Source organism: Aythya ferina (assembly GCF_964211825.1).
Source record: "Aythya ferina genome assembly, chromosome: 3".
Lineage (NCBI taxonomy): Eukaryota > Metazoa > Chordata > Aves > Anseriformes > Anatidae > Aythya > Aythya ferina.
Window position 1 is genome coordinate 84,148,782 of NC_140298.1, and position 27,745 is coordinate 84,176,526.

Below are 27,745 nucleotides of genomic sequence, written 5' to 3' on the forward strand. Positions count from 1 at the left end.
GGCCTGGGCACGCTCACCGCTGCTTCCTGTCTGTAAAAACAGCGTGTTTTTAAAATACCCAGTTTGCACACACATCAAAAGAACAAAACGCTTGTAAAGCACTCTGAAAACAAAGGGCACTTGCGCATGTATTAAACGTTTTGGTAGAAATGTGAAATACTTCAAAGAAAAGGCAATGCGCCAAGACCAAATTAAAGTTTTCTCCATCGCTGTATTACCGACAGCATCTGGCAGGTGAGATCCTGTGAACTACTTGGTGCTGTGCTGATTACCAGCACTCTCCTGGCATCTTCCCAGTGTGCTTGTTGGAAGGTGAACCTGAAACGCCCTGAGTTTTGGGCTACTTCTCCAAGGAGAATACATGAGAGTATCAGACAGATGCGAGAAATATTTGGAGGAATCAGTGCTTGATTTTCCCCCCACAAGCACGTTGCACTTTGACTGTCAACCGAGAGCATAAGTCACTGCACCACCTGCATCTCCGAAGACTCTGAAAGTCAAGAGGGGTGAGAGTTGCCAACTCCAGCCATTTGGATAAGACAGCCTGCCCTCTGCACGTCACCTTAATGGACAGCTTCAGGTCACTTCCCTTCAGCTCTGACAAAGCTCCCAAAATTCACATTGTCAGGAATTTTCTCAAAATCCACTGAGGTTATAAATACATCTTTTACTTCTTTTAATTAAAGCAAGGACTCACTTTAATAAAAGCAAATACGACACAACTACATAATCAATACTCAGGAGCATCTGCAGAATTAAATCCAAACCAGTTTTACAGGTGCACCATCTTCTCACAGTCTTTTTCACCTTACACACATGCAACATGCACGTGGCTTGTTGTGCTGAAGTTCCTAGCAGCATGCTGCATTTGTGCAGCAGAAGGCATTCTCAGGAGGTCTCCTTCCTGCAGGAAAGGTGGGCATGCAGAGAGCCACCACAGCATTAGCAGCATGCTGTGGCTTGTTGTGTGTCTAGACCTGTACACATTTTTCAAGTGGAAAAGAAGATTGTTGCAAGATTATACAATATTTACATAATTGAGGAAATTATTGTGCTGATCACATTTAATTACATTTAACACCACAAATAACTCCAAGCTGCTAAGTATTAAACTTATTTATCTGTGCTAGTAATTAACCAATCGTCACTAAAATAAAACAGCAGCAGTCTCAGACTATTGCAGATTCTGATTTTTAAAGTTTGAAGTAACACACGGGAAAGAACATCCATTCTCAATATGAAGCCAGAGTGAAATGATGGTGCACACAAACGTAGCGACATCAGCAGAGACCTTCTGCCTATAGAGGCACTATCATGAAGCCCAGTTGTTCCAGCATGCTTTAACAGGACGGATTATTCTGTGAAATCCGGACTATTTTGGTTTATGTCTTTTTTAACACTGGCAGTGCTGGGAGGAAGTGGGTGGGGAAAAGCAGCCTGGTTAATCACTGTGAATATCAAAAGTCTTGCTCCAGGGTGTGTAGCCCTTGCACAGACACTACCTGACCAGTGAGAGATGCTAAGGAGCAGTATGTTACTGGCTTTCTAAAGCCGAGGGGTGGCTTCTATAGGGGTTTTTATAGCCCCCACCCACGCTTTCACATTTAATTTAGCTGCATCGTTTTCATTCCACAAGCTGCTGATAAATCAGAGTTTCTATGTCAGAGCACTCAGAGCTACAGCGTCAAGTAGCGAGCCTGAATTTTAAGACTCACTGCGGCACTCCAGTGTTTGTACAGCCTTTAACCGGAGAGGGCTTGCAGAAGAGTAACAAACCCTTGACTTCGTTTTTGTATAAAGAGGCAGGAAATGCCCCATACAGATGGCTGAGGCCAGGTGAGGCAGAGTAGCACTGGGTGGCGGTGCCCTCGCAGCTCTCTCTGCACCAAGGGCTCTGCCAAAGGCCTGTTAAAACCCACACACATATAAAATATTCTTCTTTCAGCTCATCTCCAGCTTCGATAGACAAAAGAGCCTGACGACACAGTTAACAAAACCACCGCATCAACAAGGCAAGGTAAAGAGTTTGAAAACAATTTGCTAAAAGCAGCTTTAAAACAATGCACCAGCAGCCTGCTTTTCCTGTGGAAAGTGAAGCTGGTGTGGTCGCTAACCCCGAAACCAAAGAGGTGCATCCTTTCTGAAGGGGAATTTTAGAGGGGTGGCTGTGATTTGCCTTTTTGCTGTATGCCTTTAACTTTATTAACGCAAAGCAGCTCTTGGACGGGGCTGCCCGCAGTTGCTGGTAGTTACTGCGCTACCACCAGATTATATAAGATGCGTATTAGAATATCGCATTGTGGAAACGCGCTCGATCAACCAACAGCCGTACGGCCTGCTCAGATGTTGTTTTGATGGGAATCCTTGCTCTGCGACTCAGCGATGAACCCGGGTGCGTGCCAGGGGCAGCAAAGGGACCTGGCAAAGGGCGAGGGGAACCACGCTGTGCAAGGAGGGGAAAAGAAAGGAGCGCTGCAAGCTGGAGCAGGGCTTCACAACCCAACAAGCAGCACCTGCAGCCAGCGTGCCAGCAGGGCAACCCCTCCACCGCTCCCCAAAGCGAGCAGCACCTGCGCCCACAGCGGCGATGCAGCGGCTGATTGCTGGTGCGAGCCCAGACCTCCTCCCTGCACCCTCCTCGCCCTTGGGCTGACACGAGCCGGTCCCACAACGCCCTGGCAGCGGGGCACAGGGCCACCCCCTCGCTGCGGGCTCGCTTTAAGGCCCGGGCTGCTGCAGGGCGCAGGCCCCCGCCCGGGTTTGCCCAATTCTCGCCTCCGTTACCCGGCTCCCGCAGGCGTTCACCCCGCCTGGCAGAGCACGGGTTGACCTGGCGCCCCAACGGCTCGGGTTGACCTGGCGCCCCCACGGCCCGGGTTGACCTGGCGGCCGGCTCTCGGCTCCCCGCACCGGCCCCGGGCGCAGACACCGGAACGCTCCGGGCCGGCCGGCAGAGCCCCGGGCAGGCCGCCCGAGGGGCCGGGGGTGTCAGCCCAGCTCGGCCGGGCCGGGCTGCGGAGCCCCTTGGGGGCCCGGCTCCGGTCTGCGGCCGCGGCTTGCGGCGAGAGCCGGGGGAAGCCCGCGGCGGGGCGGCCGCGCACCTGTTGCGGGAGGCGGCCGCCGGGCCCCGCAGCCGGCGAGCCGAGCCCTCAGCCCCGAGCCCTCAGCCCCGAGCCCCGAGCCCCGAGCCCCGAGCCCTCAGCCCCGATCCGCGCCTCACCTGCGGGGCGCCGGCAGCCGCCGCTCCTGCCCGCGGCCTCCGCCATGTCAGCTCCTCGGCGAGCGCCGCCCCGCCACGCCGCGCCCCGGGCAGGTGAGGGCGCCGCGGCCCCGCGGGGCAGGTGAGGGCGGAGAGCGGCCGCCGGCCCCTCCTCAGGCGGGGACGAGGCGGGGGCTGGCGGCTCCCTCCCTCCCTCCCTCCCTCCCCGGCCCGGCTGGGGTTGCCCTCTCTGTGTTTTCACAGCGTTTTTGGTTTTGTTTTTCTCCCCCCCTCACAGGGGCCCCCGCGGCAGCGGTGCTGTGGTGGTCCTGGGGCTCCTCAGGTGGCCGCAGAAAGTCGTCCTCCCTTAGAGAGCTGAGTTCAGGGCATGAGGTGTCTTACATGGGCAGAAAGGATGGATGCTCTGCTGCACCAGGAGTCACCGGCTCGCTAAATCAAGAGCTGGGGATAAACATGCCCTGCTGGTTGTGGGCAGGGGCATGGTGCTGCCGTACAAGCACCGGCTGGGCTTGATGCTGAAAGCTACAAGAAACTCCCAAACTAGTAGCTGATGGCTAAGAGGCTACTAAGCTCAAAGGGAGCAGTATGTCCCATAATCAAAAGGTTCCCTCCTGCACATACCATGTCATCAGAGCATAACCTCACGTCTCTCACGTGTGGTCAGTAGGTATGTGCTAGTAGGTATACTCAGGGCTCCCAGGCTGACCTGTCTGATACACTCTGGCCCAAAGTGTTTGTGCATTATGTCCAAGGATAACAACAACTACCAAGTGTCTGAAACAATGGACAGGAGGGGGCCTGAAGCACACAGTAGGGATAGTACCTATACTTTCCTGATTATGCACAGCTCTAGCACACAGATGGATAAGCTACATTGTTCAGGGAAGCACAGTCCCTCAAGCAGGATGAGAGTAGGATGGCTCAGGATAGCCATGCATCAGACTCAATAAAGCCTTACAGTAGAGAGTACAAAACTGATCATCAGCTGAGCAGCTCTGCAGGTCCGGTGAGGCCAGCAGCAAACCACAGGAATTTATTCCCAGCTGGTGCCAGGCTAGGTCTCGTGGAGACATTAAAATGATCACACTCCCTTCTCTTATACATAGCTGGCATTGCTGAGCATCCTGAGTCATAGATAATAGAGAACAGGCTACATGCTTTCAAACCCCAAACACAAATAAAGTAATGCTTATGCTATTTATGCTGCATAAAAGCAGAGGTATTCAAGCTGCAATAGTCACGGGCTGATACTGTGTCATATCTTTTTACCGTGTCATGCTTTTCCTGTTTTCTATTATTATTATTATTACACATAATTGTTTTTCAGAAGACAATTGACCCTAGGAAATTTAACTACATACAAGTCAGGACAGCATGTTCACATTTAGAAAAAGTACTCAATTTTCTTTTAAAATACTTGTTAGACATGAAACATTCAGGGCCTAAGCTGTTCACCAGTTACCAAGGCTTATGAAGAAAGAAGCTGTTTCTGTCCAGACAAGTCCTACTTAGATCTGCCCCGGACGGATCTGATGTTAACCCAGTGCTGGAATGCCAGAGCGATGATCAGCGTTGATGGATACAGAATATCCACACTCCCTTTTTATGATGCACGAGAAGAGGCAAATCACAAAGAAGAAAACAAGATGATTATTCCACACACCGAGGGTGGATGGCTATTTAATAAATTGAGCACCCAGAGAATTATGTTTTGCTGGGAAGTGTCAGGTTTCCTGTTCAATCTAATTGCAGTATTGAGAAAACATTCAATACTATGACTATCAAAATCAAATCACAATAACTAATGTGTCAGAAAGGTTCCCTTGATACTCAGTGTGATTTTTTTTTTTTATTCCAACATTTTCCAGTTCTACACCTTTATTTTAAAAGTTCAAAAATATAGCAAAAAGCAACTCGGAGGTTCTTTTATTTTCATCTGTGTATGTCAGATAGCTTTAGAACAAGCTAACATTACTATGGTCGAGGTGTATGCAACTGGTACAGTTCAGTAGTACATAAACAACTAAAACAAATGCACCATAGAACTTAAGTTACCAAAAATAAACAATATTAAACTATGTAGGGCAATAGGTAAAAACAATTACTTTTAGGTCTTGCACACTAAAAGAAAAATATCTAATTATGATTGAAATTATGAATTTCTACTACAGATTACCGAGATGCGTTACAAAGAAAAAAAACTTGAGAAGTTGTCACATTTTGGTTTTGTTCCAGTGATGCACAGTCACATGAAATCTTACATCAGTTTTCCGTGAAATTAACATCTGGTTACATTAAGTACAATATTTTGTGAGTTAATTTTTGTTTTTCCTTAGCTTTTGAAAAACTTGCATGTATAAACAGTTAAAGTAAAATAATGTTGCAGGTTGTTTACAGATTCCTTATGGATTATAGGCGTAAAAGCAGTCAGGAAGCTGCAGTGTTTTTAACATTGGTAAACAAATACTGGATTAAAGTGCAACAGTCCTTCTGACAGCACACCTGCTCTGTGCTGAAAAGAAACCTTTTCCTCTCTGCAGAGAAGCGAAGAAAGATTTCAGTGTCAGGCATGTTTCTCTCGAAAGTCAGTAATGGCCTTCCAGAGGGTGCATAGCATTCCTCCTCTGTAAAGAAAAAAAAATAATCATAAAGATGCTCAGGTAAAAGAACACTCTCCAGCCCAAAAGCATTCCATTCCAATTCAGGTGCATTCTGATTTTCTTGTTCTAGTTTCAAACCAATGAAATTCTGCTACTACTACTCAGTACAAAAGCTGATCAAAGGTGAAATTCAACACACACTCGAAGACAGAACAGAGTCCTTTTCTGATTATACAGTACAGGGAAATATTTTGACTTTTCAGATGCCTACTTTCAGGAATTCAGACTTCTCATCTAAAGGACCTGCATAACCCACAGCAGCAACATTATGGAAGCGTCAATATCTTACCACCTACCAATTTTAATTTTTAATTTATTTTCAAGCTGCCTGGGAACACTCAGTGTTTGATACATTATATAATTTCCACTTAAACTGGTCCTGCAGTGACATACACACCTGGTATGACTAGCTGAAATCTAGTGTTAGTTGTAGTCCATGAATGTTTCTACAGTTTTGTGAGGATGATAAATTACAGCAAGTTTTGCTCTCTCAACCTTTTAAAATAAAAGCAAGCCTTTAGTGGGACTTTCAGCGTGTCCAGGTGCAAGGCAAAAGCTTCACTTTAAAAATTCCCTTTGCTTGCCTTTAATGTAAAAGCTTATTTCTAAAATGTAACCACTATCAGCTGTTTATCAGAAATGCATCAAGATACAAAATATATTGTCAAGCGTTATTTTAAATTTATGCTGAACAATCCAACATAGGGTTAGCATCAGTTATTTTCTTTTGTAACAAAGCACACTCCAGCTCAGTGCAGTTCACTTAACTGTGATAGTCGGCTGAATATGAGCCAGCAGTGTGCTCAGGTGGCCAAGAAGGCCAACAGCATCCTGGCTTGCATAAGAAGCAGTGTGGCCAGCAGGGCAAGGGAAGTGATTGTCCCCCTGTACTCGGCTCTGGTGAGGCCGCACCTCGAGTACTGTATTCAGTTTTGGGCCCCTCGCTACAAGAAGGACATCGAGGTGCTTGAGCGGGTGCAGAGAAGGGCGACAAAGCTGGTGAGGGGCCTGGAGAACAAGTCCTACGAGGAGCGGCTGAGGGAGCTGGGCTTGTTCAGCCTGGAGAAGAGGAGGCTCAGGGGTGACCTTATCACTCTCTATAGGTACCTCAAGGGAGGCTGTAGCGAGGTGGGGGTTGGCCTGTTCTCCCACGTGCCTGGTGACAGGACGAGGGGGAATGGGTTTAAGTTGTGCCAGGGGAGTTTTAGGTTAGATGTTAGGAAGAACTTCTTTACCGAAAGGGTTGTGAGGCACTGGAACAGGCTGCCCAGGGAAGTGGTGGAGTCACCATCCCTGGAAGTCTTTAAAAGACATTTAGATGTAGAGCTTAGGGATATGGTTTAGTGGGGACTGTTAGCGTTAGGTCAGAGGTTGGACTCGATGATCTTGAGGTCTCTTCCAACCTAGAAATTCTGTGATTCTGTGAAACATTACCTCAGTCTCAAACATTTCAGATCATCTCGTGTAACATAGCAGAGAACATCCATTAATGTATAGTCTTCAGCCAAGAACTACAAAAACAAGTTTAAATGAACATTTTGTTAGAAAACTAATCCGTCTTTCTAAGTTTTATATACTATATGCCCCTTAAAAATAGGCATCTGGAAGAAATCTAAAATTGGGCCAAAATGTGGTACCTTTAACAGATTAATCCATATTGTTTCTAGAAACACAGTGAAACTGCTTAATTTTTATGCAGCATACTCCACACTGACACACCATACATTACTCTAAATGTGTAATGCTTTCACAGCTACTCAAAACTTTTGTCAGCTGGCATTTCTATTGTCATCATTGGTATCTCAGAATCAAAATTCAATGAATATACATTTGAGCATAACTGTTTGTTTAATTTCCTTACAGGTGAAATGTGGTAAGACCTACCTTTTCAAAAGCATCATCTGAATTTGGTGCATTTTAATTTCCAGCTACCTTTGAACTAATCTACATGAGTGATAATTATATGCAGGACTTCTTAAGTCAGCTGAAATTTGGAGAAGCTCAACACCTCTAAAATTATATATCATTTACTGCAGAACAGACCTTTCTACTTCAGGAGATTTCACTTAACACATTTGCCTAAGGGTGAATGTGTACCCTGTATCCAGGGAATAATCAGTAGGAACTCCTGCAAGATGTGAAGACTGAAAAAATTATGAACTGCACTAATACCGTCTCTTTAACAGGATGATTTATTCTCTTATTTGTAATCAGTTATAGACATTATGAACACACTTTATTTATTTTTAACAAAGGCCTTCATGTTCATGCCTTATTCTTCTCCTCTGAAAAGAGGCTCATCTCTCAAAATTTGAGAAGTAATTAAAATGATTTGTGATCTTCTTGCACTCAGTCACAAAAACAGTAGTTTTTTAAACAGTACTTTTTTTTTTTTTAATCATTTTAATGATTTGTGATGTGTGACAAGGCAAACAGGAAGGACTCTTCTCACCTTGTTTATTGTGGCCTCATCAGCTCCTTGAACACTCAACCAGTTTATGAGATCAGGGTCTTCGGTCCCTGTGCCAGTGGAATGACGATGACAGACAGACAATCCAGGAATATCTAGAACAAGCATTTTTTTGAGAAAAGACCATGTCTTGACAAAGCAACCTCTTGTCTTTTTTTGTTTGTTTAAATGCTAAAGCACTGTCTTCAGTGACTTTTCCCTCCAAGCTTAGAATACCACTATCCCCATAAATGTCTGTTCCTGTAGCCCATACCCAATTACAGCTCACAGAAAGTTATACAACAATCACTTTACTTGGTTATGGTTACTTATGTTACTCAAAAGTAATCTTGGACTTCAATGTGAAGGCAGTTAAACTAGTGCGTACATCTGATAGATGCATTTTCTGTCCTCTTCAGCGAATGACTACTACCCAAATCAGCATCATTGTAATTGTGTCTACACTGAGGCTCTTACATATTTAACGAAAACATTCAGTGTAACTCACACAGCTGGTGTGTAGGCAATGCCTTGGACAGGATCAGCTGCTTTTGGAAAGTGACACTTCGTTGAAGCACATAACATTGAAACATCAAACTGCATTAGCACTTCCACCTTCTTCAAGGCAGATACAGATCAAACTCAGTAAGCTTTATGTTGTACTCATATCTCACCAATTCTATCCTCTTGAACTTTTAATGTAACGATCACAATCAAAAATATTTAAATTACATCATTCATTTTATTGGGAATAAAATACAGTAATTTGTTCCTTCAACATGCACTCTTATTTCAAAGAAAATCCTACCAAAAGCAGTGTAATAAAATACCTTTACTGAGACTGGCTCAATAAAAATAACAGAAATTTAGCTGTTACTGTCTTCATCTGTGAAGATGTTAGTGTGAAATTTTTCTTTGAAACCTCCTCTCACTTACCTATTGGCTGTGACCTAAGCCGCAGGTTTTTGATTTCTTGATCTTTTTCTTCTATAGCTTGATGTAGAAGGACTTGAAATTCTCTCTCCTTTTGAACCAATTCCTCCAATAACCTGTGAAGCAATGGGAAGAAAGCACACATTTTCTTTAGTCTCAATTTTTTCAGGAAAGCAACACTCTTACTAAACTTAAACTGGAAACCTTCTTGACAGAGACAAGGACAGAATTCTTCATTTCTTCACAGAAACATCCTGTCTCTATAGGTTTATTATAGCATACATACAGTTATAAACATCCACTGGTCTGGTTTCTAAAACTAGAGCTCTTCAAACAACAAAAAATAAGTACCTTGTCTCCATATACACATACACCCACTGAACAGGTGGTATGGTAGAAAATTTCAGTAAAATTTCTACAGCTAGTAGTCAGCTTTAAACAAAAATGTATGTTTGTTCTTCTCAGTTATCAAAGCGTTTCATGAGCCAAGGGCTAAACTTTGTCACATCACCCCATGGAAGGCAAAAGGCCAACTCGCATCTCTCCTTCACACATTTTACAAAGTATGGCAAGGATGGAGATATGATGAAAGTGTGGCAAAAACCTACATTCCATTTCTTAAATGGGGAAGATACATTGTAATCCACACAAGGACTATCCCTTCCTCACGTACTAGAGGGCTTGTACCTACCCTCCTATGCTATATGAAGAATAAGAAAAGACGAGGGAAAATACATTTTGTCCTCTCCTAAGCAATTCATTTTGAGAAAACAGAAACAAACTGGAACCCGTATTTGACTTCCTTCATAACACAAATCCAGAGAAAAAAGAATGGAGATTCAGTGGCCAACATCAAGTTGATCAAAGGAAAATAATCAGAATACAACAGAAAATTTGTATGCGAAACTGACTGTAGTAATTTGTTATTTTAGAAGAGTTTTTGTTGTTGTTGTTGTTTTTTTGGTTTTGTTTTTTAGTACAAAGGAGGAATTGTGAACAAAACGTGCTGAGAAACTTGGTTAAAGAAATTAGACCTTGATAACATATGTGCATGTTATAGCTCATAAACCTATGACTTTCCAGTCTTAGAAAGTTCTGCCTTGAAAGAATCACATCTTCATCCCTTCCTTGAAGTCTGTCAGTCTAAGAACTATGCATAAACTGTTCCAGTTTAGTACTTCTTGTTTTTTTGTTTCAGTGCCATATTCTTTTAAGTTTGTTAAGCAATGCATCTTCCAGGACACTGAAAGACAGGGACATTTTGGAATTCAGCTGGAGAATGGACTACAGAAGTACCCTGGCTTTGCACAGAAAAACTGTTTCTGACGTAATCACTTTGTAAAAGCATTTATCGCTACTTTTAAGGATATGAGGGGCACATAGGCCTACCAGCAGCATCGCTGCATTTGAGTGCTTCCACACCTGAGTTAACAATTGTTGAAAAGTCTACCCTGCACGTGAACAGCGCTGCTCCGTCTCTCTCTACACACACCCACAGCTTGGTTAGTCACAAAGCAGTTTAATATTCTGCAGAGAGGAGTGAAGCCAACTTCCAGTTAATTTATTCCTCCTCTACCCATTCTGGTTGAAAAAGGCCTATGGGGCCAATAAAAATAATCAGCCACTTGGTAACTACTTGCTGCTTCTGTCAATAAAGCTTTAATTAATACTTAAACTAAACAACTGCCCATATTATTTACCTCAAGATTTCTGTGTGAATGACAGGATGTGATTATTTGGTCAAAGGCTTTGCATTTAGGAAATTTACAAAAGCAAGGTGCTAGGAAACAACACCTCCACAGATTGATCACTTCTGATGCTATTACTTCCCAAGTCTATGCTGGGGAAAGTGAAGCAATCCAAGCAATTTTTTTGATGTTGGTTTTAAATATATCAGTAAGGTAAACTATTTCTGTGGTCATCGAAAACTAAAAAATGAATTGTAAGGTGAGAATTCAAAAATACTCATACTCTATTAAAAATCGTATATATAACGTAGTACTCTATGGCAAAGTTTCTGGACACATTTAAAAGTAAAGTGCAATTTAGCATTTCAATTCAAATTGGGTCAATAAGTACGCAGAATGTGCTGGCAGCACATAAGCATAACAACTGTGTTACTGAAGATATGTTCTCCTATCAAGGTCATATTCAAAACTTACCGAGGTCAGTGAGAAATGCAGTGTCCTAAGTCAGGTGCTGCAAAGGCTAAAATATTTGCTCTAAGCAGACTATCTGGTATATTTTAATGAAAAAACAATTACTTATAAAATTATAATTTGGATAAAATAATGGGAATCGTATCTGTCTGTTTTTATTTAAGAAAATAAAAATCAATTCTACCTGAAAGTAGAATATTTATATTTCTGAAATATCCAGTTTCTGGATCACTTACTTTAAAACACACATTTTTTATTTTTTCTTTGATGAACAGATTGGTGTTTGGTTTTCAAAGAAAAATGTAATGCTTGCTTGTAAACACAGATCCTGCTGCAGTGAATTCTGCACACAAAACATCTCAAAATTTCCTTGTTCAGTTCGTGTGCGGCTGTTGACTAGCTTGTGTTTGTTCTCCAAGAATAACTACAGAAAAGAACAGTGAGTTCTGCCATAATGGAAACAAAACATAACACCATTCATCAGCCATATACAGCGTATGAAGGAGAGAAAAAGCAGAAACTTGGCAGCAAGCTCAGCTTTTCCAGACCTTCCTTGAAAGGGCACCTGAAATCGAGACTGACTTGACTTCAACTTCCATCACTATGATTCTGAAATTAATAAAGTTAATGTGTAGTTGTGACTGGTCATGTACAATGGCCATCATTTAAAGGAATGAGTTGCAGTGTTATGGAATTGATACCATTGCTACTATTCTAGCACATGTATTTCAAAACCAAAACGATATGTAGTCTCAAGTAGGTTAGTGTCTGCTGATGTCCAGACTTACCTGTTAGTCTCTAATTTTAGCCTGCCCAGCTGGACACTCAGCGTCCTGTGAGCAGCCTGGGAGTCATGGGATACCGTAGAGCTGAGTGTGCTCACACCTGAGGTAGCTATTGCATCTTCCATGACAATGCAAGGCTGTTGGATAGTTTGATTCTGAGGCTGGTCGTCTTGATCTTCTTCAACTTCTATATCATCTTGATCTGCTGCATCACTTTCCGATGCAAGACTAAAATGTGGCCTCAATTCTGTTAGAAACATTAAAATTAAGGAAAAAACATGAAAGATAAACATTAAAACAAGAGAACGCCTAAGTGACTATCTAGGGACCATCCTAAAGTTTTCAATTATTATTATGATATTAATATTGTTTTTCACCCAATGTAAGGCCACACAGAGCAAAGAATACTGCATTTGATCAGAACTTGCAGTATGAATGCTATCTGTTGTCTAGTGCAGGATTGATTGAGGACTTGCTGAATTGCATGGGAAATTTACTGCTATTCTCTTATTTTTGGTGAATGGCTGCTACTACATACGGTAGTTGAGAACAGAACTACCTTACAAATTAATAATTACCTATTAATAATACGTATTTATGCCACATTACTGCATTAGATTTATGTTATAGCTATCAAGAACAGCTGTTATGTCTTTCAAATAATAACTGCAGCTGACCATGAGTTTGAAAGCTTTAGATTTGAGGATTACCTTGGAAAAAAATCTGTTTTCTGGTACTAAGGTCCATGCAGCACCACAAGTTCTCTTGTTTTATTCTGTTCTCAGTGGTGTGCTATTTCTCATGTGTCTGACCTTAGTTGTTTTATTAAGTAAATAATCATTATTTATTATATCCAGCTATTATATCCAACAGTTGTTGCTGTTTTGGCATATTTAGCAGCCTCTCATTAGAGGAATATCATGCTTACAAAAAAAAAAAAAAAAAAAAAAAAAAGTATCCAAATATACAGAGGAAATAAACAGACCTCTTTCCCAGCAATGAAGGTGGCACACTTCCTCCCCCCAATTATCAGAGAGAACACTACCTATTGTGTAGTGATATACATCCACAAAACCATGGACACAAAGCTACATGCACACTCTGTTTTCTCTTATTCCTTGTTAGAACTACCTATGAGAGTTTACCAGCTATGGCAGATGTGCACACAAGGTCTTATATTCCTACAAAATTTATTATTGCAACAACATCTGTTTGTTAATTCTAACCCTTTAATATAAATCCTCCTTCCTTCCTTCAATTGTGGCTCCTTAAAACACTCCCTTTAGTTTCCTCATCAAAACATACTTTTTAAAAAAAATCACATTTGTTTCATAGTTTTTTGTCCTTTCCTTTCTGCTCAAGAACTAACAAGCAAATTTCTCTTCTTTTCAAAAGGGGTATTCATGCTTTGATTCAAATCACCTCTTCATAAGAGAAAGCAGATTTATTATACAGCTGTTCCATGAATATTATTTTTATCCTAGGGAAATAGATCTACGTATGTTTTTAATTTTTACATCACACTACTAGGAACTGAAGTTAATTTTGCCATTGTAGAGCAAGCACCAGGAAGTGTAAGTATAGGACATCTGTTTCTTACTACTCCAAAAGTACCCCACAATTTTTAAAAGTCTTAAACCCAGAGACTAATCTTCACATCATCCATGGAAGAAAAACCACAAATAAGAGATCAGACAAGCAAGGGGAAGCAGTCAGAAGTATGGTAATGCAATTAGGGAAGAGGTGGATGATCGTCACCTGAAAGCTACTGGGGCACTGAGAATTTTAAGATTGACCTGATACCAATAATGCTGATACTTGGCTGCATGGGGATAAGAGCTCAGCAAGGAGAAATTCTGCAGTGCTCCTATTATACAGCAAAAAAGTACATGTTTTATATGATATTCAGTGTTCTAATCAAAAGCAAGATTTTCCCTTATGACTTAAAAGTCTTACAGAAACCCTTTATGCTTCACTGGTTGAACTGGGGATATGGAAAATAAGCAGAACAGGAAGAGCTGTAACTTATGTTGGAATCTATAGATCCCCTTGTTGACAATTTCAGTCTTTAACCCATCACAGAAAACAGAAACTGAAGTATTTTTGACTCCAGACTTAGAGCATTAAATCATATGTTTGAAAAATTTCACCACTAATTCTAGTGCTAGGGAATAAAAATCACATTAGAAATTAAGATGCAGCAAAGAAATGAGCTCTGCAAATAGGCAAACAATAACAGAATGGTTTACATTTCTTCTATACAGAATTCTCCCCTCAGCTAAGCTATGCATTCTACCTCAACAAAATTCAAAATACAATATTCAGTCTACAGGTTTTGATCTATTATTTTCTTTAGACAACTTCTGATGAGGAGACAAAGATTTTTGAGTATTTAAAATAGCATGCCCTTAACCTGTGCTTTGTAAAACACCTTCTGAAAAGTGGTATGCGCTGGGCAAGTTGTCCATCCTTCGGATTTCAAGAGGCAGTACTGTGCTACTGTGCACCTAAATAAAATAAGGCCCCAGAGTACCTTTGTCTGCTGCTGCTCACTGGGTTGCAGAATTGTTTAGAGGACACATCTTGGAAAGGATAACTTTCCAAAATAACTTGGACAACATGCTTATCAGTGTTTAAGTTGCAAAACAGATGGTGAACAGGAAAACGTCACTGCTGGTTTCAAATTCTTAAGTGAAGCATCATAATTGCAGCTTTAAAGCACATTTAAGGAGATAGGTAATTCATACTTGCCGAGTAGTAAGAAACAACTCACCTGGGACCAGAATGGTAATAGCTGTCTGCACAGCTTTTCTAATTATGCTGTCCAATGCAAACATCCAATGTGGCTTGATGTTATGATTTCGGAGAACTTTATTTACCTAGAAACAGAGAATTCAATTCAGAGATTATATTCTCAACAAACTGAAACTGTAATTTACATCAGAACTGTGTAAAGTGTTTGAACTTAAAGATGCTGTATCAAACAGGTGATTTAAACTATTTCATGTTTACATTAAATGCAGAAAATGTCCATAAAATAGTGGATGTTGGCAATGCTGTATGTCAGACAATATTTTGTGCTTTTTTTTTTTTTTTTTTTCTAAATAAAATACCAGTTCCTGTGTTAGGTGATTTTTGATGACTAATACCAAAGTTTATTTAACCTTCACAGTCATGGACTGAAACCGTAAAAAAAAAATGCAACTCCATGACAAAGACCAAGGACCATATTATAAAAGTCTCACAACTTAAGCTAATTAACCTTGTTACTTTTTCGTTACGGTTTTCACTGTTCGCTCTGAGCAATACTTCACTATTTTAAAGGATAATTGTAGGAAATACCAAAGAACAAATGTAATGCTTTTCCCCCTTGATTCAGAAAATAATTTAGATAACCAGGGGATTTCATTTCTATGTTGTGCCATTACCTCTTTCCTTCTATTTTTAACTTCATCTGATGAGATAGGTATCTACACTGGGTTGCTCCTAATCCTCTACAGACTTGCTTTCAAGCCATGTTTAGCCATATTCCTGTGTGCCCCTACGGATACTCCATGTTAGACACAGAGTGTGGATACTCCAGATAATTTCCAACTCCCCCATGACAGGGAAGAAGCAAGTGGGGTGACAGCACTACCATGAAATACCCAGTCAGAGCATCCAGCAATAACACATAACAGCTTAATGCTGTTTTTCAGGCATGGAAGCAGTCAAAAGCACAGATCTGCACGAGTAGAACTCCAGAAGTTACAGAAAGAGACAAATCAAATGGGATTTAGAAAGCAATGAAGCTATTCAAAGCCTTATTGAAAAAACAGTAGCAACTACCGTTTGTTTAAAAAAAAAAAAGCATCAAGAAGGTGGTTCGTTCTTAAGTCTTCCTGAAAAAAATGATTAATTTATTTCTTTCATATTGTTAAAACCTCTCTGTAAGAAAAGTGAAGTAGCACATATGATAACTTGCATATCTTCTGAAGGCTGTAAATGTTATTAATGATATTATCACTGCCCTAAAGAAACCATGTTCAGTAAACAGTGATTTATATAGGTAGCTGTACCGGGTTGGCTGGGATGGAGTTATGTTTTCTTCACAGTATCCTGTAGGGTGCGGGTTTACCTGCCGGCCAGGAGCAAAGCCCCACAGTACCCAGGCCTCCTCGGTTCTGTTCCCAGTGGCCACTAGATGGCACTTGGACACTGCAGGAGAGCTGTCAGCATCCCAGGGGAGCCTGCCCTGTGCCGGACACATGGGGCAGAAGCTCCCTAAAACCCCCAAAGTCTTGCCCATGGCCCTCTGAGGCAGCGCGACTCCTGCGTGCAGGCACCCAGCAGCTCCCCAGACTGACTCCTACAAACATCAACAAGTTCAGCTCACTGTAGCGTATTTAAGTACTACGGAAGCATGATGCAACTTTGTCAAGAACAAAAATCCACAATAACATGATTTAGCTATTCAGACTACGGCAGAAAGTACCTTTTCTTGGTTGCCCTGAAGAGGATATCCTGAATATTAACAGGGCAGTAATCTCAGGGTAAAGTCTAGGTCCTGAGAACAAGGGAAGTACTTCCTCTCACTTCTAGCAATATCCCCAGCCTGTGCAATAATCTGAGGTCTTGATGCAGATCTGGATTTCAGTATTCTATGATGAATATCTAATATATGTCAAAAAATAAGGCTGGACACATACAAAGCAATTTTTTCTTTGACCTTTTTGTAGGTTAATCTTAGTTAAATAATAGGCAAGATACTAAGGGGAGAGAAATTTGTAAGTTAACTTAAAAACATCAACTTAAAATGATTAACAGAAGAGGGTAAAATATTTATGAAAAAGAGCATGAGCTCAAACAGTTACCACAAAACAACTGATGCACAGCAACGTCTGTCAGAAACCCAACTCAGATATTTGTACTCTTCCCCCCCCAACTGGTCTCTCGACCTTGTACATGTTTATTTCTTCCAACCATCACAGCTGTACTGATATGAAGCTAAACAGAATGGAGAGCTGAAGTGTACTCAAAGCGAAGGCTCAGAAATCTCTCCTTCGGAGAAACCTCTCTTACAGATTAATTTCACATATTAGCTTTTGTTTTGTTACGCAGAATCTACTTCTTTGTCAGTTTAGTCTATGCAACAAACAGATTAAATCCTTCCTGACAGCTCTGTTACTTCTCAGAGTACACAAGGTTAAAATGCTGACAAAAGTCATCTATCTCAAACGCCTTCTTGGACTGTCATCTCAGTTTTTACTACAGAACTTCACTCTGGACACACTGATGCCCAGCACAGCTACATCCTCCCATGTCAATTATTCATCTTAATCATTACGCATAATTCTTTGTGAACTAACTTTGAATACATAACTCAAGAAAAGAACATTTGCTTTTGGTAAACTAGCTATTTAAAGGGTGTTACTGTGTCTGTTTGGTTGCTGCTCACTGTGGGATATCAAAACTTACATTAATTGCTTGAAGAAAGGTATCCTGTTTTTCTTCTTTCTTATCCTGCTTATTATATATTAAAATTAAAAGGGCTAATTTGTAAGAATTCTGCTAACCAAAATTCTAGAATAAGAATATAATACATTATAATGTAGACAGGCTATTACTTGAGGCTATTTAGTGGTTTAATGCATTCGTTTTATAAAAGAAGTTCAAGAGATCTCATTTATGTAGGGCAAGCTTGACTATCAGTGTTTATCTTAGTTATCGGAAATCCTTCCAAAAAAAAGATATTTTTTCCTGCTTTTATTATTACAAAGTTTATGCAACAGTGCTAAATGAAGATTCTTTAATCAACAAAATCTCAACAACTGTGTTCAGGGTTTGCATCCTGACAAAGGATCATGTGGCAAACAAACCAAATTGTGGTTGTGGAATGTTTTTTTTTGTTTGTTTTGGTTTGGTTTGTTAGTGTTGTTTCATTATTACAAGTTCAAAGTTCTCAAATGTTATTTTTGCAGTATCTCTGGAGGAAAGTTGATGAAGTTATGTTTGCTTCTGGTTTCTAGGTTTCTGCAGTTTTCTTGCATAAAGTATTTACTAAAAATGACAACTTACAGCATCTTGAAAACCGAACAACACAAGTTGCACTTGACTGATACCATGGCTGTCAAAGTCTAACTCCAGTTTCAGTTTTGAAAGAGTGGTTGCGATGATTTTACGATCAGTGGACCGTACAAACTCTCTGAGGCTGGAAACGAGCGTCATAATATGTTCCCATTTTAGCTTCGGCTCTTCAGCGCCCTGGTAGAGGAAGAGAGGAAACAAAGTAGTTTTGATAGCCATCTTTTGAAATACACACCCAGTGGTCCTTAATCCAATAATGTCAGTTAGCAATATGAATTTTCAGAAACTCTAAAGATATAGTTAAGGCAAAGTGCAACTGCAGGCCAGGTTACAGTGGCTGTGTAACTACAGCTGTAGCACTGAGCTTCCTGCTAATGCAGATTACCCGACTAGCAAAAAAGCTAACTTTATTTTACAGTAGTTGCTGAAGTATACATACACACTATATATGTCTGACTGTATAGGAGCAAAAAGACATGAATTAATATACTCTGAACTAGGTATTACAGACCACTCTGAATTGAAAAAAAACAAACAAACACATACTTTGAAGTGACTCTTTTCAGAGTGCCTCTGAAAGACAACATACAAAGTCCCACTGTAACATTTAAAAGAAGGAATTAGTCAAGGTTATGGAGAAGGCTCAGAAAGACACTAATTCTTTCCTGCATGACTTCCCCATAACAGAACTTTCACACTCACCTATTGCTAAAGCAGGTCTACAAATCTCATCCTTCTCTATTACAAATACTTGTGCCTATCTTTAAAGTTCACGTGTTTTTGCATGAGCTACAAAAGCAGCAAAAAGCTCAAAACCTTTCATCCGAATAACCAGTGTGAGTAACTACGAAGCAAAAGACTGTTTACTCTCTGAAGTTATGCCAACTGAACATAAATTTCAATTCCAAATCTCAAAATCAAGTCAGAGATAGAAAACCATACTAGATGTTCAAACATGCAATATTAAAACACTTTTTTTTTTTTTTTCTCGAGGGAAGTATTTATAGAGACTAAAGATATCTAGTATTAATTTCCGTAACAGAAGGACATGCTGTGTTTGGTTCTCTTGTATTTGCCAGTTTTATGCTGTAATGTTACAGCTGGCTAGGCATCAAGAACTCTGTTTGCCAATAATGTTCAGTTTTTGACTAGTTAATTAATTCTGATCTGGTTGAAACCAAGATCATTTGTTTGTTGGGGGGTGTGAGAGGGAGAAGAGGGATGCTCACAACTAAAGCACCTCTGAGATAAAAATTCTACCTTCTGACCCTGATCTGTTTTGATTTGAAGAATTCATCTGACTACAGTCTATACTGAAGTTGGTCCCTCCCTCTGTCCGACAGTATCCGATCTCCTTTCCCTGTAAATGATTAAGCAGCCATTAGGGTAGAGAGGTGGACACAGAACAGATTCGAAGTCCATCGAATGCATGCTGGGAACAGGGGAACCAGCATGGCTCCCTAATAGGGAACAGAGGTCTATTTTGGGGAAGGTCATTCTCCTCCCCTTGTGTTCACCCACGACCACTTTGCTGAAATCATTCTTATGAAAAAGTTCTTATGACTAAAGTGCTAAGAAAACCTAAACCCTGATAAGGCCCAACAAGCAAGTCAGGCTTCTATCTATTGGTACTTTCTGGCATTTAAGCAGGGCATAATGGGTGGACATCTCAACTGCCCCTTAACTGCAGCTACCACCACTTTCAGGTGGTTTGAGCCAGTTTTCTACTCTCTGACAAGGAATAAAATAACAACTGTCTTTTATAGCAGCACTCTTGCAAAGCATGGATCGCTGGCGTATCTCTTGTTGCCTTCTATTTTAATACTTTCTGTAGTTATCACGACAATTGTTGTGTTTTTCCGAGAATTAGAAGCCTTTTTTTATTATTATTATTATTTGGTATGGCAGCAATTTCCAGTTACTTGAGCTGTGGTACATGCATAAGAATTGTATTGGTTCCATCAGTTTCCCAAACAGTACTATCTTTAGAAGCTGATTTGCCACATTTCACACAAATATGTTTCAGACCAGCAATACTCAGCCTTGAAAATCAAGTGAGTCAATTACCTACTAACACGCGTTACAAACAAGAACAAAAAAATCATGTCATCCAATTTCAGTGTTGCAACATTTAGCAGTGTGGGGATGACCTGTAATTTATTCAGTGTCATTCTGAATTGATACATCATAATGAATCATCGCCACAAAGGAGCACCAAAAGGTCATTCTGCAATTATTTTGCTGTAACTCCCACTACTACTCCATCTTCCCGCCCCTCCATATGTGGCTCCCAGCTGCTGCGAGGAAGAGTGGCAGTTTATTTTCTACCTAGTCCCGTCTCTCCCCTTCTGTGGCTATTGGCTGGAAGGCAAGGGTTTACCAGTCACTCTACTCTTCTCTATGTAGTACCCTAACTCAAGGCCAGAGCAGGCCAAAAAGACCTAACCCTCTCTGCTTCAAACCAGTCACTCAGAAGATGGAACTCTACAAGAAGCTCAACCTCCTAGGCATGACAGACACTACGTGAGTTGATCTTACGTCCTCAGTTGATACACTAGCAAAACAATATCATGAAATCATGTTTGCCATTGTCCAGACAGCAGTAGTACGCAGGTGTTCATATGGTAGGTACTAAGAACATAAAATGCATATCTAATGCAGCATAAACATAATTTTAGAGCCTATTTTATTAGCCCCAATAAAATAATAAACTGTGAAAGCTTATATTGCATATATTTCCTAGTTTAATCAAGTGATATTTTTTGATTGCTTTACTATGTGTAAATTTGAAATTTCCAGGTAATTGTAGATAAGTCTTCAAATTCCACTTTTTTTTTTTTTTTTTTCTGCCTTTTGAAATTACTTTACCTGAGCCAAAGCTTCCATCAAGTTCCTCACCACCTTCTCTTGGTCCTCAGTTAATATCCTATGAAGGGTGGCTCTCCTTTCGCTATCCTTCTTCAGCATGAAAAACCCAGAATCTTTCTCTTCAGGTGAAGGAGGAGCACTGTGATCCTCAAAATTTTCATCTGGGATACTGAATGAAAGACGCTCAGTGAAAAGGAACTTTATAAAAAAACAACTGTAATGCACATGTTCCTGATACTGACACAAAAGTCAGATAGCACTTACCTCAGAAAAAGGGACCTGATTCCCTTCCCATCTTTTTCTCCACAGGATTTGGCTCTTGTTTTGAAAGAGAATGGATCGATTTTTAGTTCTGTATCCGGTGAGACTGAACCATATTCACTGCTGCTACTTGTATCTTCCACCAGAACAGGAACAGGTAAGGATATACTCCGAAGATACTCTATTTAAGAACATTTAGAAAGTAGAATTAAATAGCATCAACACAGTTCTGATACAAAAAGGTTATTCATTCAGACGAAACAAATTCTGACTCCTGTCTTTCCCCACACAGACAAAATATTAAAGATAAAATGAACAAAAAGCTCCTAACATTTGTCCTTCAGGAATAGTTACCCTTCAGGTATGCTTTTACTGCAAGTGTTCTTCAGATATTGGAAATCCTGGGCTCTTTGCCTGCTTACTTCCAGAACTTCAACACTGGAGTGAATGTGCATCACACGTTACCAGTATGCACTCTGAGCAATAACAAAATGTTCCTATAGGGTAAGTCATGCATGCACATTCCAATAATTTAGTTTTTAAATATCTCTCTATATAGAGCTTACTTATCTATTAGAATATAAAAAGCATTTTTACATAATATAGAGAAATATCTTATTACATATATTTATGTATCAGATTTGTACAAATTTAATTAGTTCATAGGCTTTGATTCATAATAAACATGAACGTTAAGAGGTGGGGATTTTTTTTTCTATTAATCAAGAGTACGTACAATTACTGTTGCAAGAAACTATCGATACCTCTTTCATATGTCCACATTTCAAAATGTGCTTCTATTCAGCAGGAAGCTAGCTTTTTTTTTTTTTTCTCCCCTCTCCCCTCCCCACCTTCCACCCCCATTCTACCTGGACTATTTCCTGAAAAGGGATGTCAGCCAGGCTTGACATGGGGTCCCAAACAAATTCTGCTTCTGCACCACCTCCCTCACAACATTACACAAATTTAACCTAATAAAAACCTGTTTTCTTTCTCCACATACTTTGGCTCTATTGCTACCACACAACAGCCATTTGGTTCCCTGTTCAGAGTTCCACTAAATGGGCCCCATAACAACAACGCAGCTCTTCAAGCCTGTTTTACCCACCTGTATAGACAGTTAAGCCAAGGTAACATGACAAATATTTTTTTTATTAATTAAAATTTGTACAATGAATTAGAGCTTCCTAAGAAACATCATTTATTTTTATAATTATGCCCACTTCTCTTTGCAAGAATTTGGTGTGGCAAATTATACCATAGTAAGTGATAGCCACAGTATCTACGCAGTTATGTTTTCATAGAAAAGTATGTTAAAACTCACCATTTGTGTTAGCTGAAAGAACTGTGGGAGACAAACAAAGAAAAAAAATTAAGTTAATTGTGCTGAAATTAACTGAGGAAAGTAAGTGTAATCTAAAGAATAATTCCCTTCTCATTTTTATGGACCATCTGGACTCTCCTCTGTCCAAGCTCTTATTTTAAATAAGATTTATTGCCATTTAAAATTAAATTGAACCTGTAAAATAGAAGCTAAAAGCTATCATTCAATGTTATCTCCTTTACCTAGTATTTTCTTCTTGTAGGTATCATGCTAAAATTATGCAGAATATATATTTAATATATGCACATAAAATGTGTCATTCATACTTTCAAAACTTCTTAGTTATGTTCCATAATTTAAAAACATTGCAGGGAACGTGGCGGGGGAAATAATGCAGTTTGCTATGGGACAAGCATTATTTTGTTCATATTACTACTTTATACAAAATGCACTCTGTACAAACTTTATTTGAATGAAAACATACACACATCTGAAAAAAAACAACAAAACAAAGACAGAGAAAGACTTTTAGGGGTAGTAGAGAAGGAGATTCTAATCTTTTCTTCCTGGTTTCTAGTAACAGGATGCACGGCAACAGTTCAAATCTGCATCAAAGGAGGTTCAGACTAGATATTAGGAAAAATTTCTTTACCAAGGGGGTAGTTAGACACTGGAACAGGCTTCCTAGAGAGGTGGTCAATGCCCTGTGCCTGTCTGTGTTTAAGAGCATCATCCAAATACCCCTTAACGATATACTTTGGATCAGCCCCAAAATATTCTGACAGCTGAACTATCTTTGTAGGTCCCTTCCAAGCGAAACTATTCTATACTATTCTAAACCTTAATATTTAGTCACCTTAGTGACAACTTGCTAGCAGAATTCTGCTACAACAGTCTTTCTACAGAAAGCCACTGGGACAAAACACTACAACTAAACATTCATCTGGGATGGGGATCTATGTTCTTTGTCTTAAAGAAGAAATGATATTGTTTCCTGAAACTGATGATTTATAAGAGAAAAATTCCAGAGTGAGTTTAGCAACAGTTACCTGAGAGTTTTGATGGGGACTTTCTTTTTTTGCTTGAAACCTTCAAGAATTCATCTACAAGTAGTTCATGAGCAAAAGCTCGTTTGTCAGGATCTGGTTCAAAGCAACGCAATATGAAAGCCTTGGCTTCTGCAGACATGGATTCAGGAATCTCTGGGTGTATTTTAAACATTCCCACCTGAGACAAAGGGAAAAAAATAAATGTTCTGCACTGTTCTTTTCTCAAATGCTAAATAACAAAAAACATACCAAATGTAGTATATTGTTATAGAAAGGTAATATCGAAACTTGATAACTAGGTCATTAATGCAAAGAACAAAATTATTGTCAACTGCGTAATTATTCGATCAAGTTAAAAAAATACAATTGTAAGGAGAGGCTCTCACAAAGTGGAGAAGTCAGAACTGCTTTTCTTTGCCTTAAAAAAAAAAAAAGAGAAAAAATGCTAGTGAATAGCTGTTACTGCTCCATTACTCTCTTCAAATACACACAGCACTCCCACTCAATTGAATCAGCTCATTCTTCTTAACATCCTCATTAGTGAAGCATTTCCTTTATCATCTTTTCCTTATAATTCCAGCTTTTCCAAAATAGTCACAAGATTTCCTGTGTTTACAAGTACTGGTCTGAGTTGTACAAGGACGATGTCTGACCTTAAACATAGCTGCTTGTGGTTCTCCCAGTTCATAAAATGGGGGTTTCCCTGTAGCCATCTCAATGATTGTGCATCCCAAAGACCAGATATCTGCAGCTTTCCCATAGCCACGAGGCCCTTTGTCAATGATTTCTGGTGCCATATACTGAAGGGTACCTGTTTAAAACATAGCCATCATTGTTTTTTATACACATGATAGATGCAATAGATAGTGAAATAACAAGACAAATGAAATAAGTGGGAAGTGAATGGTATCAGGAGAGTTAACAAAAAACACTATTATTCAAAAAAAAATAGAAGTTTCCTCATGCATTAAACAAACTCAAAACACTATTCAAAATTTTATTTGTGCTAAAAGCATCTGATATCATGTACTGATCTTGTATCTCTTCAATGACTGTGACAATTACTAGAGATTTCAAAGACATTGGATTAGATGTAATTTTTATTTACTGTGTTACATGGTAAGATGAAAATCAGGAAGATTAATCTGAATTGCATTCAGAGTGGAAAAGGAAGTGAAACTTGAACCTAAAATAGTAGATATTAAGGCTTCTTTTCTGATGGGAATCATCCTGATAAAGCATTCTGTTCTATTTAAGCAGAAGTTTAACAGACAAAGGAATTAAAATAAGAGTCACTTCTCATTTTGAGTAATTATTTAATATAGTGCCACTGCGTGATTTCATGATTTAACATCCAAATCAAATTATCAAGCAGAATGAGAATTAAGTTAATGACAAGCTTTGTAGATGATGCCAGGATGCCCAAACCAGTCATGAAAGAAAAAAAAATTAGCTTTAGGTCAGCACAATGAAAAAGTCATATATACAGAAGAGGCAGACTCAAATGTGACACAGGAAAGACAGTGCTCTTCTACTGCGGAGGACTTTTTTTTATTTTTATTTTTATTTTTTTTGTCTCAAGTGCAACTTCTAAAGCAGCGTTGTCTATGTGTCTTTGAACACCGCATAGCTTAAGAGCAAGTATACCTAAATTAGCTTACACTACCAGTTACTTTTTACATTGATTTGAAGTCAATATAAGTTAGGCAGCTATGAAATATGACCCTATACTGGAAGTTACAGTAATGAAAGAATCTCCTCTGAGAACATACCAGTGAAGGTTTCAGTACATGGGTTGATTCCTGCAAGTCTCTTTGAAGTTCCAAAGTCTGAAATCTTTAACACTCCACTGTACGTGTTGATAAGCACATTATCACCCTAAGGAACAGAATATTCAGAGCGATTATTTTTCCTCTGCGTTTTGTCTCACTTGCATTACTTGTATCTCAAATACATCCTTTTGTAAGTAAGAATCACTTCCTGAAGCTCTTTAGCATGGACAAGAAAGAGAAATCAATAGCAGTCCCGCCTTATGTAATCCCATTATCAGAAATTTAATCTCAAAGCAAACTTCTCCATCTACAAGAATTTTAGTTTAAAGACCAAGACAGAGAAACGCATCTTAAAAAAATAAAAAGAACTTTTAAAGTCTAGAATCTCATTGGAAAAGAAACTGTTCATATCCCACCCACAGTCTTCTTCACTCCTGATAAATTTTAATGAAAGCTTGATCACAACATTGAAAACATAAGTACAAAATATCCGCTTTACCACATCTGATGCAGCTATATGTAATTTTTTCTAAAAAATATTTTGTTACTGTAAATTCAAGTTACAATGGCTCACTTATCTAATGCACACTTCAGAGTAGCATAAAGTCTGCAACAATGAACAGCTTCCAGAAGAAAGTTTAAGTTACAGAACAAATAAATGGGTTATGCAGTTGCATAACACCAGGCTTAATCTCCACAATTTCTCACCTTTATGTCTCGATGCACTATTTGATTATCATGGAGGTATTTTAATCCTTCAAGAATCTGCTTGGTGTAAAAGCCAATTGTCTGCTCATTATTTTTTAATGGTCCCCATTTTGATCGTAGAAGAGCAGAAAGACTGCCTATAATTTTGGAGAGGAAAAAAATGAGAGTGAAACCAAATTAAATTCTACTTTTTCTCCCAAAGGATAAGCAAAGTAACAACAACCAACAATCCCAAACCAAGTGCAGGTACCTCTTGTATAATGAAAGGCCCTCTCTTGGAAATACTTTCTTTCATTTTCAAATTCCTGACTAATTAAAAAGAGTCTCTAAGTGTCTCCACTGGCCTTGGCTGCAGCAGATATATTCTCTCAAGCAAACAGATCAGAACCTTTTTAGTCAATGTGCTCATCTCTGTTATGCTTGGAGAGAAGTTGTCCAAGAAGAATGTTGTGAAAGAGTAAAAAAGGGTGGGTATACATACACATGCCTCTGTACATAAACCAAATCCACGGCATCTCAAGAAGCTAAACCCCGCAAATGGTATTTTCATTATGTCTGGCTGGTGTAACTTCTTTGGTCTCAAGCAGAAACAACAATTGCCAGTCACAATTCTCTTGTGTTAGGTATTTGAAAAGGGCTCAGTCATTGGAGACTAGCTACAGTCTTCCTAGTAGGATGACCACCAACCACCTGGCACAACAACAATCTGAGCTGTATCTGTAGCACATCTTGCATAAATCCTGATGAACCACTTGGAAAACCCTTACAGTTTTTTCCATTAATTTAAGAAAGACATATTAAAGAATGTATTTTTTTTGCATGAAATACATCACTCTGCAGTGCTATAGGTCTTACATTTTTAAGAGGTTAAGCAAAAATAATCACCAAACCAGTCTTGACCACTACTTACCACCAGGCACCTGCTCCATGAATATCTTAATGAAACCATCCTCACTAAGAGATCCTAAATACTGGACAATGTTCTTATGTTTGAGATGCTTATGCAAAGCTATTTCTTCATGCAGAGGTTGGGAGTATCTGTAAAGAAAAGAATTTATACAATACTGAGCTTTAGGAATAAAGTCTTGGGTTTACTAGGGTAAAGTTTTATTTCAGGTCCCATGAGACATATTTACAGTGAAGTACTGCATACAGTAATACAATATGATCTGTTAGACAGATTTAACGTCAATGGTTATAACCACCACATAATAAGAAATCATTCACATATGAATATACACAGCATACAAAATAATATGTAATATTGTATACACACACAAAATGTGGTAAGTGTACATTTATTTACATAGACAGACCAGGCACAATAATTTGTGGAAAAGGAACTACAATCCAGCTCAACAGAAAGAGGATAAATGGTTGTGTTTAGACTAGTGTCAAAGTGAACTCGTAAACAATGGAGTTAATGTATAATTAAGATCAGCTCAATAATTAAAACAAATCACCATTTAAGTTTCTACTAATAAAGGAGGA

At 39.5% G+C, this 27,745-nt stretch overlaps 2 protein-coding genes across 13 annotated transcripts in view; both read right to left on the reverse strand.

The window, feature by feature from the left end:
• Positions 1–3,353, reverse strand: part of MAP7 (microtubule associated protein 7) — a 111,008-nt gene extending 107,655 nt beyond the window's left edge. For 4 of the 12 annotated variants that reach the window (XM_084512866.1, XM_084512865.1, XM_084512864.1 and 1 more), the window contains exon 1: positions 3,221–3,341. In XM_084512866.1, the coding sequence (XP_084368992.1) occupies positions 3,221–3,266 (46 nt within the window). In that variant the 5' untranslated portion in view covers positions 3,267–3,341. Of the gene's footprint in view, positions 1–3,220 lie in introns of all 12 variants that reach the window. The other 8 variants (XM_084512875.1, XM_084512874.1, XM_084512868.1 and 5 more) reach the window with 6 other exon arrangements.
• Positions 3,354–4,884: 1,531 nt separating this feature from the next.
• The window catches only part of MAP3K5 (mitogen-activated protein kinase kinase kinase 5), a 101,272-nt gene continuing 78,411 nt past the window's right edge, over positions 4,885–27,745 (reverse strand). Inside the window, exons 16-30 of the mRNA XM_084512606.1 lie at positions 27,165–27,292; positions 26,255–26,391; positions 25,547–25,652; positions 24,428–24,585; positions 23,775–23,952; positions 22,726–22,746; positions 21,405–21,582; positions 21,141–21,309; positions 18,264–18,449; positions 14,980–15,085; positions 12,210–12,453; positions 9,266–9,378; positions 8,333–8,445; positions 7,315–7,391; positions 4,885–5,844 (exon numbers count right to left, since the gene is read on the reverse strand). Of these exons, the coding sequence (XP_084368732.1) occupies positions 5,784–5,844; positions 7,315–7,391; positions 8,333–8,445; positions 9,266–9,378; positions 12,210–12,453; positions 14,980–15,085; positions 18,264–18,449; positions 21,141–21,309; positions 21,405–21,582; positions 22,726–22,746; positions 23,775–23,952; positions 24,428–24,585; positions 25,547–25,652; positions 26,255–26,391; positions 27,165–27,292 (1,975 nt within the window). The 3' untranslated portion in view covers positions 4,885–5,783. The remainder of the gene's footprint in view (positions 5,845–7,314; positions 7,392–8,332; positions 8,446–9,265; positions 9,379–12,209; positions 12,454–14,979; positions 15,086–18,263; positions 18,450–21,140; positions 21,310–21,404; positions 21,583–22,725; positions 22,747–23,774; positions 23,953–24,427; positions 24,586–25,546; positions 25,653–26,254; positions 26,392–27,164; positions 27,293–27,745) is intronic.